The sequence below is a fragment of the Ascidiella aspersa genome, chromosome 6 (genome assembly GCF_963924565.1).
Source record: "Ascidiella aspersa chromosome 6, kaAscAspe10.2, whole genome shotgun sequence".
NCBI lineage: Eukaryota > Metazoa > Chordata > Ascidiacea > Phlebobranchia > Ascidiidae > Ascidiella > Ascidiella aspersa.
The window spans coordinates 13,560,341-13,573,510 of record NC_139452.1 but is presented as its reverse complement, the minus strand read 5'-3'; the positions used below and the strand labels follow the sequence as shown (position 1 = coordinate 13,573,510).

Sequence of the window (13,170 nt, the reverse complement as noted above, 5' to 3'; positions counted from 1 at the left end):
CGACGATGCATTTTCATAGGATATATTTGTACCATTTAATCATTTGCTTCTGTTAATTACAGTATTTTAATTCAGAAGCAAACAAATGCGTTTAATGCAAACAAGTGAAGGACTGAGGTAGCACCACAAAAGGTAGCACTACACTACACAGCGTTGATTATAGTATGACGTCCTGATGCACATCATGACCGGTGTCCACTGATGTGTGACAAATACCAAAAGCTAACGGTCTCCGTGATTTGCAAATTATTGTACTTTATGCTATTTTACTGTGCTTGGCATTATCATAGCGGTTCGAATCAACGCATTAAGTTATCGGCTGTATTGAGATTAAACTGTCAATATTCCGTATACTCAGCAAAAAACATCAATTGAGCGAGGTGACTCAGTCGAGAGTTAAAGAAGTAATAAGGACAGGTATAGGTTTAGCGGCCTTCACCATTGGAGTTAAATTTCTATACCCTGCTTATTTTATCAGCTTTTATGCATTTTAAGAACAGTGGCAACATAAAGCCCTTTCTTTGGTGTTATTATGGAAGGACATTGTAAAGAAATTTATTCAGCAAAAGTGCAACTACTCTTACTGCACCATCGTCGCCCTGTGACGCGGTTGAAAGGCTGATGAGCCAATCGAAGCACGGCTTACGTTATAGAATTATGCAAAGTGTATTTTATTTAGCTAGCCTTAATTAGAATTGTGCTCACAACTTGCATTAACTAGCGGTTTGAAATGTTGTTATCTGTGGTGCATTTTTCTTGAGTCTAGGAAATTAGATGACCGCTTTGTGCAATGCATTCTTCGTCATTTCCGAGCAGATTTATATTAGACAAATATTTATAAGCAGCGAACAGACGTTCTATATGTGCGGATGAAATGTACATTTAAACGTATTTTTTTATTATGCGACGTAAAATAAACAACCAAAGTCAGTTGGTAAATCAGCTTCGTTAGATTCTCTCGTTGAAGGATTATTTCACATGTCAAAGGACGCAAGCAGCTAAAAAGTTTCAATATGTCACCCTTCAAAACTCAGAATCTTGAATTTGGCAGCTGGAGTTAGCAAACAATCGTTATCCAGTTGGTTAGCAATAATATACCTGATCACGAAGATGCGTTCCATACGTTTATCACCTAAACCAGTGGTTATCAACCTTTTAAGCTTCGTGGCCCTATTTGAAAGGATCTTGACCCTCGCGGCCCCCTGCTTAAAAAATATCAAGCATTGTGTTTAACGTATTTATTGTTTTACTTCTACACGTTAATAACAAATACAGCCATTAATCAACGAGTAAATGGACTTAGTTTTAAAAATTGTACAAATAAGGCATTTTAATTTAAATTAAATTAGTTAGTCATTACAAATCTTGTTCTTCGACGCTATACCTGGTTATGTTTTATATTCGGCTCTGTGTTGTAGTGAGCCAAGCGATGTCACTTCATTCGTCGAGGTGATTTCTCGATTTTCCTTTCATTAACGCAGCGTTTCTCAACCGATGCGCCGCGGAAGGTTGCCAGGTGCGCCGCGAGACAATGGGAAAAAATGTTACAAAAATTCTGTATTATTTTAGAATTTGCGACTAAAAGTGGATTCCAGCAATAAGACCAAAATTAGAATAACATCAACATCGGAATAAAGCACAGTTCGCAATAAGATCGATAAAGGACCTATAGATAACATACCCAAGCCCCTATCGGACCAACAGTCCGGTTTCAAAACAGCGTCTACAAACACAGCGGTATAAAAAAACATGGCCCTTATAAGGCGGCGTTTTATATCCATTTCTTGCGGATGAGGATGTTATTTAGGCCACTTGGATCTTATACCGAAAATGTATTGGGTTTTATTATGGCGTTGGTCAATTCTGGAATTCAAAGGTAAAAATTTAAATGACATATTCCAACATTTGAATAGTTTAAAATTGTCAATGCAGAATCAAATTGAAAACACTCATCCACAGATAAAATTACCCTGCTCTTAAGATTTGCAAGATATCTTTACTGCATCAAGAGGATTTTTTAACGGAAATTATAATTTAACAAAAATATTGTTCACATTGTTTTCAAGCTACACTGTAAACATGAAAAGTAAACTTCCTTTATTTAAGTTTGATTTTTGGTGTTCATTTACATTCTTGAAAATATAAACCGCTAAACGAATAAACCAAAGTGTAATATATAATATTACTTAACCTGGTAAAAGAACCTATTTATAATGACAAAATTATTCCACCCATGAAAATAAGACCCTGAAAAATACCCTATCAAAATATACAACAACCGCAACCCCGTCTAGTTAGTACTATTTTTGTCTTATTCCGCACTGTGTTTTATTCCGACGTTCATGTTGTTCTTATTTCTGCCTTATAGCTAGAGTTTCACTGTTAAACATACATATTGTGATGTTGGTTTAAGGTTAAACTTTAACCTTAATGTAAGTTGGCATAATAAAGGATCCATGATTACAGTTATCGTAAAAACGCTTCTAAAACCTAATAGGGCCTATTGTGTTCAAGCAGGGTCTTTCTGGTTTGGCGCTTTTAATCAGAAGATTTTTTTTTTAAATTGACTTGCACATTACTGAGCAGAATCTTAGCCTAGAAAAGGGTTTTCTATAAGGATTTACGATCACGGGACGGATATTATTCTTTTGTTTAGCTGTTTTTAAGGGTAAACTTATGAATGTATAATAAATTTGGAAAAATCAAGTTTTATATTTTTGCATTTGACAAACACTTTGTTCATTAACTACCGTATTTTTGCTTCATTAAAAAAATATGCCACGGGCTAGAAGTCATAACTTAATATTTAGATCGGACGTTCATTTGCAAAAGTGTCTCCGTTACATTATGAAGTGGTTAGACACGGCGACATGACATCAGAAAATAAAAAGGTTCCTAGAACAGAAAAGCAGTGTATTGCAAAACATTTGGAATTTCTGATGTCTGCAGTGGGCCTGCACAACATACGGCCTGCAAAGTTTTTAATTTTTCGGTTTGTTAGTTTTATTTTGTGCTTACTTGCTTGCATACGGCCAGGTACGCGAATTATTCGGTCGCAGGCCACAACACAGCAAGTTTTTAAAACCATGGTCACTAAAATGTCAAACATTGATAGGTTTGGTTGTTATGAATAAAACAATACTGTTTTTTTTTAATGAATTTCATAAACCAACCATAATGACTGAAAGCAAGAAAAGCTGTTTTTATTTTTCGTGAACGAGCTATATATTAAACATGGCCACTGCCCCTTGTATGCCCCCTGCGTTGCACCAATATCAATAGCGTGGTTAAATAATTTGTTAAAACGTTGTTAAATACAACATACAAACCAAATGTAATTAACAACACTAAAAAGTACAGATTTGACGAAACAGGTGTTGAACTTTAATAGTCTGGAAAAAAGTTGCTTATTTATTTTAAATATAACGTTTTGGACCTACATTCGTTTCAACCGATTTACTAAGAACAACTATGACGTCATAAAGTTTTAGTGTATAGAAAAAGTGTCTAGAAAAAAAAAGCGTTTGAACGCCCTAGTTTGAACGGCTCCGTTGCTGTACCGCTATTTTAACAGCTAGGGGACGTGGAGTTGTTTTGCACACTGTGCGCAAAAATGTGCGCACAGTTTAAAATGTCTTATTGTAGACGTTGTAGTAAGCTTTCCACATGATGGAGATTAATAAGAAATGTTTCGAGATTATATATTTACCGATACTCATCATGTTGGAAAATTAGTAAAGAGTTATTCGAAACTTTTAAAATGATACCTACCTCCGTATTGACATGCTTATTAGGGATTAGAGCTCTATTTTGGAGAAAGATCGGGAGTCAGTCTTGCTGAAAAAGTCGGAGGAATGGTTAGTGAAAGGGTTGGGATTAGGAGGAAGAATTTGAAGTAGAGATTTAAAAATTGCACAGCAAACGTCGCCAGATAGTAGCAATACCACCAAGTATGATGTGGTCAATCAATCAGGCTATCATATAAAATAAACACATTATTCAGGGTAATTATTATAAATCAATAATTGATTAATTATATAAATCACTTAATTTGTTCAGCGAATGTCGCTGGACGCATCGATTTGGTACTGTTACGTCATTTTCGATTTGTCGGTATTAGCGTGTTTTGTTGCTGTTGTTGTTTGGTCAGGAACCAATAGTACTTTTAGTAACACCATGTGGCTCTTTTTATCAAAGAATCTTTCTTGCAAATATATCCAAACTATCATGTCTTAGCATGATTTGAATGGAAATTCTGCACGCAGCCGCGGCTGCTTTCCTAACTCTATTTTTTTCCGTTTATAAAACACGTAATAGCAAATTTGTTGGCGCTTCGCGCGAATCGTTTTTATATTTTCGGGACTGTAAGCTCCCTTGAGGAAATTTCTTTATATCCAAACAGGTTCCTGCTATAAGCTCTTGTATATTAACTGAAGTGTCCTTATTACATAATTAAAAAACAAGGCTGGCTGGTTAGTGAACTTTAATTTCCATACTATTTTCACAAAAATAACAACGGTTGATTATCGCCATCAATATCAGTTTAAACGAGTTTTTTGTATATAAACGACGATGCATTTTCATAGGATATATTTGTACCATTTAATCATTTGCTTCTGTTAATTACAGTATTTTAATTCAGAAGCAAACAAATGCGTTTAATGCAAACAAGTGAAGGACTGAGGTAGCACCACAAAAGGTAGCACTACACTACACAGCGTTGATTATATGACGTCCTGATGCACATCATGACCGGTGTCCACTGATGTGTGACAAATACCAAAAGCTAACGGTCTCCGTGATTTGCAAATTATTGTACTTTATGCTATTTTACTGTGCTTGGCATTAATGTAGCAGTTCGAATCAACGCATTACGTTATCGACTGAATTGAGATTAAACTGTCAATATTCCGTATACTCAGCAAAAAACATCAATTGAGCGAGGTGACTCAGTCGAGAGTTAAAGAAGTAAAAAAGACAGGTATAGATTTAGCGGCCTTCACCATTGGAGTTAAATTTGTAAAAGAAAAGTGTAAACGACTATACCCTGCTGATTTTATCAGCTTTTATGCATTTCAAGAACAGTGGCAACATAAAGCACTTTCTTTGGTGTGATTATGGAAGAACATTGTAAAGAAATTTATTCAGCAAAAGTGCAATTTCTCTTACTGCACCATCGTCGCACTGTGACGCGGTTGAAAGGCTGATGAGCCAATCGAAGCACGGCTTCCGTTATAGAATTATGCAAAGTGTATTTTATTTAACTAGCCTTAGTAGAACTGTGCTCACAACTTGCATTAACTAGCGGTTTGAAATGTTGCCATCTGTGGTGCATTTCCTTGAGTCCAGGAAATTGCGTGACCGCTTTGTGCAATGCATTCTTCGTCATTTACGAGCAGATTTATATTAGACAAATATCTATAAGCAGCGAACAGACTTTCTATATGTGCGGATGAAATGTACATTTAAACGTATTTTTTTATTATGCGACCTAAAATAAACAACCAAAGTCAGTTTGTAAATCAGCTTCGTTAGATTCTCTCGTAGAAGGATTATTTTACATGTCAAAGGAGGCAAGCAGCTAAAAAGTTTCAATATGTCACCCTTCTAAACTCAGAATCTTGAATTTAGCAGTTGAAGTTAGCAGACAATCGTTATCCAGTTGGTTAGCAATAATATACCTGATCACGAAGATGCGCTTCATACGTTTATCACCTAAACCAGTGGTTCTCAACCTTTTAAGCTTCGTGGCCCCATTTGAAAGGATCTCGACCCTCGTGCCCCCCTGCTTAAAAATACCAAGCATTGTATTGAACGTATTTATTGTTTTACTTCTACACGTTAATAACAAATACAGCCATTAATCAACGAGTAAATGCAATTACTTTTAAAAATTGTACAATTTTAATTTAAATTAAATTAGTTAGTCATTACAAATCTTGTTCTTCGACGCTACCTGGTTATTTTTTATATTCGGCTCTGTTTTGTAGTGAGCCAAGCGATGTCACTTCATTCGTCGAGAAGATTTCTCGATTTTCCTTTGATTAACGCGTTACTATTAGCCTATTTTAATGTTGGCCTAAAAATGACCTTGAATATTTGAATAACCCTGTAGCGTACTTTAGGCGTTTTACGATGGAATGTTTCTTTTGCAACTGAACGCTCTTAAAAGAAATTGCGAAACCGTTGCACCTGGCATTGCACACTACTTGCACGCCTAACAGCATTTATCGGACACTTGATGATTAGGCAAAAGGGTATCGGCAGACGGTAAGTAATAATTGCCGGCCTGAAAAAACGCTGACGCCGCACTGCATGGCTATGTATAAAGCAGCACAGTAATTGTTTCGCCACTGCGACAGGCCTTTAACCAAACTTGCCACACGCGAACGACCAATTAGGCGTAACTTTCCGCGATAAAACGATTAAAAATGATCTAATATTCCACTTTTAAACATCCCGAAACTGACAGGTCAAAGCACGTGTTACAAAACGTTACAAGAAAGGTTTACAGTCATAATAAAAAACACAAAATCAAGTTCTGGTAGATTTTAAAAATAGTGACACTTTGGTTTTCGTAATGTTTAGCTAGAGAGTTATGCCTGTGGCCCCCCAATGACCGCTCCGTGGCCCCCCAGGGGGGCCGTGGGCCACGGTTGAGAAACCCTGAGTTAAACCTTCTGCATGTTGGTATTTTTTTGCAGAACATGGAAATTATAGGAATGTTGTTTATAACGCCAAGTTAAATTTGGATCTGAATAACCATGTATAGGCCCAAAAAAATGCTTATCGCTTTCACGGCGGTTATGTCAATGCTTTTTACCATCGGATGGATACTCCATGCTAACAAGTAAGCAAACGTTTCGTTTGTTTACATTAAACAAGAAAATGTTCAATCATGTATTATACCGGTGCAGTAAAGTGAATAACCGACTTTTTTCAGCCTACACTTGTTAAAAAATTTTGCTTTACAGAGCTAACGCTCTCGGTAAGTTTAACAATTCTGTGTAAAAATGATAAAACAGTTTAAATGTTGTGTGTTCAACACAGTTTGACCGTGACCTTGACATATGCATATCAAACGTATTTTAGTTGGGGACGCTATATAGCGAATCCTAACGTTTTTTATACGTGGACCGAATAACAATAATATATACAAGAAATCGAAAAACAAAATTCGCTGTTTTTATGGTTTGCAAATGTACAAAAGACAACGGTTCAAAATAATTCTGGTGTACGGATGCGTCTTTTATTCAATTGATCCAGGCTAGTTTTTAATTGCGTTCTTAATGAAGTACCCCTTGACCAATTACACTTTCACATTTAACAACAAGAAAGAAAAGCGCATCAGCGCTATGCTCCGCAACCAGAATGCAATGTCAGGTTTGACGCGGTGTTACCAGATTTTTTTTAGTATATTTAAGAAATGTTTAATAAGTAGAATTAACACAAAAGATTGTACACCAAGGCAGGTATTTTGGCCAAAGGCAATTATCCAGGTGAAAATTTAAGATATTTGCTTGCTATTTTGAACTGTTTTAAAAGAATGTTACGTCCAAATACCAAAAGTCATTTTCAAGAATGAAGTTTTAACAAAGTCAACTATTAGGGTTTAGAGTTTTCAAACCAATGGTTTTCAGTTTTCATACCAAAGCCGAAAAAGAGACTCCCTAAACAATTTGGAAAACAGGACACACTTTGGAACTGTTCAACTTCAAATTGTAATGCAATCTTGACAGATTTTCGCACGTGCGTAGCCTACCATTCATTCCAACTAAGTTAGCATTTTACTGGCATAAGGTCACACGGTTTCTTGCATTCGAATTGAAGATGTTGGATCGAAGGGAAAGGACGCAGCTACTATTCAAAATACCTATGGTAGGCTACCTTACCTATTGCTCATAGTGACCAAGTTTCATTTCCTATTTTTATCCATCTGCCACAAATTGATTCACAACCTCCTAGTCAGATTTATCACAAGACGAACACGAAAATGTAGACTTTCAAGCTTCAGGCAACTTGGTTGTTTATTCAGCTCGTATCATGAGATCGGGATTTCTCTCAACTGTCTGCAGAATTGTTGCTTACCAGAAAAACGTCTTGAGGCCAGCGTAACATTTTACAGAAAGAAAGAATAAACGCTTTTATGATACTTTATTTCATACGATGTATTGGTTTATTGCAATGATACCATTCTGAGGAATTGAGGCTTTTATCGACAGCTAAAAGCACAGTTTCATAGACAGCTCAAAAACGCAGTATGCGTTACTTCAAAATGGCAACCGATTTGGCTCCCTTCCTATTGGGCACTCAGTTACTCTAAGTCTAAAATAAAAAATAAAAATTGAAAACATTAAGCATACTTTGAACAAAATAAAATATGAGCAATATGGTTGGCAAATCTGTGTCGACTTGAAAATGGTGACATTTTTACTTCGGCAACAATCTGGATACACGAAGTATTCCTGCTTTTTTTGCTACTTGGATTTTCTTTTGCTACTGGGATTCAAGCAGCAACATTGCACTTGACACAAATAGTTTTACCGCATATCATCCATGAACTACTGGTGACAGCAGAAAAGATTATTTTTCCGCCTTGGCATAACAAACTTGGGATCATGAAGAAATATGTTAAAGCTCAATTTTCATCGCGAATGCTTTAAATGTGTCTGCTTAAAGGTTCATGGGTCAACTTAAGAAAAACTAAAAGCTGGAATATTCAATTGGCCTCAAATTCGACATTTACTAAAAGACTTAAATTTAGTGTCATCTATGTCTTCAAAGGAAGCTAGAGTTTCGAAAGCTTTTGTTAAAGTTATTACAAACTTATTGGATACAAGAAAACTGACCATTACAAAGATCTGTTACAAGAGTTTCTCTCCAGCTTTTAAGCTATTGGCTGCAATGTGAGCATTACTTCCCGAAAACTTTGGCAGCGTTGTCGAGGAGCAGGAAAAAAGTTGTCACCGGGACATTTAAAAACAATGGAAGAGCGCTACCAAGGGTAGCAGGCTTGTCACATGATGGCAGACTATTGCTGGAGTTTGAAAAGATATATTTAAAAAGCATCATAAACAACAAAAAATCATTGAAAATAAATTTTGTTCGTCTGTGAATTTTTGTGACTGATTTAGTGTTTCCGTCTTTCATTTGAGTGTTATTTTAACTTAAATACATACATTGTATTTGTGAATAGACCTATTCGCTCATCAACTTACAGATATGTCATCAACTATAGGTATAGTTGTCTAGTAGGATGGAAAATGTGTTTACATTTTTAGACCAAAAAGTTTAATTTTTCTTTTTAGAGGATGTGACTTATTTTAAAATCCTGACGTGATAGACAAAAAATAATTACATATTTGACATCAGCGCCCCAAAGTTACTCTCAATCAGTTTTTTAAGTCATAGCCGGCAATTTTGTGTTGACCAGTGATGACTGACTAAAACTTGGCTTGGGCAACTGATGACTTAAACTGGGACATGACTGGTTATTTGTTTGAAAAACTGTACTTAGACGTCAGTTATTTCACAAAAGACTTGTCTGGGGCTAAAGCTTTTTATTTTTGAGGACTTCTTTACAATACTGTTTTTAGGCGTATATTGGTCACCTTACCAGGCCATAAAGCACACTTTTCGAGTTACCTAAGCATCGTGGCTAACGCAACGCATATATTATCCCTTTGTTTACAGAAATTCATCAAGGGTGAGACAGGTTTGGAAGTCCCCGCTGTGTCAGGCAGCAATGTTCACAACGACGGGTTTGTCAAACATAAATGTGAAAGCCACCAGCCCGACGTCAAACATTGCGGTATATCTTATTGAGCCGTCGCTAGGGTTTGATAAAATTGGGAACGCATCTTGTTTAACTAACAAAGGTACAGATATATCTTTCTCAGTAGACGTACACCTTTATAAAGCTAAAACATAACTTGTTTTACTCTCGAAAATTTATAATATTTGACTTAAAACAGTGGTTATTATTCGCTGGTTCTCAATACATTGTTAACGATCAGCTATAAAGTTTGGTTTTAATTTCTAAAGTTGGAGACTATGTTATTTACCAACTGTATAGTTGTGTGAATGCATTTTTAGCAAAAAATTAAAAAGGTGAGTAAAAATAGGAACAGACATTTTTTAAAGGATTATATATTTCGCCTATATCGTCAGTTCCTTATTCAAATAGAATACTGTCATTAGGGTTAGTTTAACCTAGCCAAACCAAACATAGCAAGTTTTTGGCGGGCCGTATTAAATTTCCACTAACAATTTTGTTATAGAAACATGTGGCTATTAAGCGCTCGTAATAAGGTTCGGACCTAAATGTTTATGCAATTAAAATAAGTCTAATTTAAAACAAAAAGGTAGCAACTCTCGAAGCGCGAAAAAAAATGCGTTTGTTTGGTTTAAATTGTGAAACGCATTGCGCACTCACAAAACTAAATATGTACATATTAGTTATTCATCCGAGAAAAGAGTATACAGATTAGGTTGTAAAAAAAACTTTCATTTTAGAGAGTTCCATTCTAGGAATAGCTTCCACCAGTTTTTTTATGCGCAATGCCCTTTGGTATGAGAAGATTCCTTCAAAAGAAAAATTGACACCAAATTATTCGTAAGGTTAAAATATTTAAAAAAATATGACGCATGACCGTGTATCCTTTGAAAATGAGCTCTCGGCCGGATGATTTTCACACGCGGGCCGTAGGTTGCCGGCCCCTGACCTAGAATCTTTGACAACACAGGCCCTTTCATTCATATATCAATTTTTAAATAAATACTTCCGCCTGCAGACATCAAATGGCGAATGGTGATTTTCGTGAAATCCAGCGTCGGCAACTTTCACAGGCGAGAGTTTATTCGCCGGGCGTGGGGGTCTCTGAGCTACTTAGAAGACGGCCTCCTTAAGACGTTGTTCGTCGTTGGAAAGCCGAATAGTGCAAAAAACGGAATGCTTCTGGCCGAGGAAACACGAAGATATGAAGATATTTTACAATACGATGGACCGGATACTTACAGGTGGTAATGTTGATTCCACATTTCTTCTATAGAAAACAAAGTTATGATAAGTCACACAAACGTTTTACATCTAAGTTATGTCATTAATTTATTTTCCCTTTTGAAAGTTGTGGCAGTTACCCACACCTCCATCATCAATGTAAATAAGGCACACGATACTAAAACTGTATAAAAGAGGAAACTAAAGTTTCACGCTTTAATTGTTACAGGATAATTATATCTTTTTTTCTAATAAATGTTTTGTCTTTCATGTGCTTATTAAAAGTGATGCAAAACTTTTATATGTGAACACACAATAAGACCTAAAAAGCATCACTATATTCCTGAAGCAAAAAAATTATAAAACCATAGTATTAAGAACAACGAAACAATGAAGTCAAATGTCCAATTATATCCACGACAGAATAAGAACTTAACCGTCTCAATCGGAATAAATCCTAAATGGCGCCTAAAAGTGTAGGGAGGACCGGAGGGGGTATGGGACGATCGGGGCCATTGGCATCGGCCGTTTTGGTGTCGACGCAATTGGACTCCCTAGATTGTTTTGTCACCGGATTTTTGGCCCTGTTTGGGCTGTTGGTGGGTAATGGGAGGGATTAGAAAATGGGTTGAAACTATTAGGGGACTTGGTGATGTTGGGGTTTGGGGTTAGGTAAAAAAACCTAAGTGGCCATTTATGTCTTATTCCAACGGGTTTAGAACCGATTTAGACGGTTTAAGACTATTATAGGTATTAGTTCTATTTTGGTATAATTCCGAATTGTGTTTTATTTCCGACGTCGATGTTGTTCTTTTTTCGGTCTTATGGCTGGAGTCCTAATGCAACTGCTATCTATTTAAAATTGAAAGAAAATGTATTTGTCTCCTTCTCAATACCTTTGTTGCAGCTTCTTGAACTATTTTTGCAACCATTTCTTGCGAACACGTGGGTAGAAACGTCCGATATTTTGAATAATTGGTAAAATGGCTTTTTTACAGATTAAGCTAAAAAAAATTTTGGTCTCAATCGTTAACTGAGTGTTTGGTTGATAAATTTACTTCCAACGAAACATCGTTCTTTTTTATTCCTATACTATGACTGAGATGGCACAAATTTAATATCGGATCACCGCCGATACATCCGGATCTAATATTTTTAGACTTTTCTACAATGTTTTCTGATTTGGCTTGGGGAAAATATAACCAATGCAAGTAAGTGAGGGGGGCTTTGCTCGATTTTAGTTAGGTAAATCTCTTTTCCATTGTTTTGAGAATACTGTGTGAACATTGATTCGCCGTGTGCAGGAACATTGTCTCCAAGACATTGGCGGGAATGCAGTGGGCGGCTGAAAACCTGTTACCCGACGACTTCTACACGACGGCCGACGACGATGTGCTCATCAACCTGGCTGAAATGCACAAGATTTTGACGTACTTTCTAAAGGCCGCCGCCGAGAAGAAGTGGCCCGAGTTCCCGCTTCTGTGCATGTACAGAATCGTGCAACCATTCACGCCGGAAAGAAACGTAAACAGCAAGTACTTCGTGTCGGAAAAAGACTACCGGTGGCAAGTGTGGCCGCGCTCGTGCCTAGGGGCCATGTACACCACGTCGGTTAGCGTCATCAACCAGTTGTGGGTCATTTCCAAAGGGTACAAACCGTTGCCGATGGACGACGTCTGGGTTACCGGAGTGCTGCGCGAGCACATGGGAATGCCAGCCCAAATGGTTATCAAGCCCGAAGGCCATGTGGCGACGCACACGAGCGGTTACTCTGGCAAGAAGTCGAAGAACATTCGAGACTTCATGTCCGACGAAGTTACAACGATGCTGAAAGAACTGACGAACAAAACGACGTGTTTCTGGTCACAAAAGCGTCCGGAATAAACCTACGTGTATCTAGCAAAATTTGTACCGCTGGTTTGCTAAAAGTACAAAATGACTACAATAAGTGATTACTATAATTTAATTGAGTAAACACCTTTAATAAAATAAAATAAATACATATATATCCAATCAATGCAGACACTTATTAAGCAAACCTTCAACGTTTAAAAGTTTAAATTCCAATTAAAAAAAATAATTTACAGTATTATTTTAAAGACAAACAAAGGACAGCGAAAACCTAGTTAAAAAAGCTATAACAACACGTTTTACGAAAAATGTTTTATATA

General features: G+C 36.6%; 1 protein-coding gene across 1 annotated transcript; it reads left to right on the top strand.

The window, feature by feature from the left end:
* Positions 1 to 7,289: 7,289 nt before the first annotated feature.
* On the top strand, positions 7,290 to 12,923 carry LOC146139989 (lactosylceramide 1,3-N-acetyl-beta-D-glucosaminyltransferase-like). The gene is made up of 3 exons (XM_083392584.1): positions 7,290 to 7,383; positions 10,794 to 11,019; positions 12,304 to 12,923. The coding sequence occupies exons 1-3, from the start codon at positions 7,290 to 7,292 to the stop codon at positions 12,881 to 12,883; spliced, it is 900 nt and encodes a 299-aa protein (XP_083248710.1). The 3' UTR covers positions 12,884 to 12,923.
* Positions 12,924 to 13,170: the final 247 nt, after the last annotated feature.

Bases quoted from the DNA above. Each gene is read 5' to 3' on its own strand.
- LOC146139989 (XM_083392584.1), top strand. From the start codon at position 7,290: ATGAAGTACCCCTTGACCAATTACACTTTCACATTTAACAACAAGAAA. The intron at 7,384-10,793 runs GTTTGACGCGGT...TTCCGCCTGCAG, and splicing joins CAACCAGAATGCAATGTCAG to ACATCAAATGGCGAATGGTG. The intron at 11,020-12,303 runs GTGGTAATGTTG...CGCCGTGTGCAG, and splicing joins GATGGACCGGATACTTACAG to GAACATTGTCTCCAAGACAT.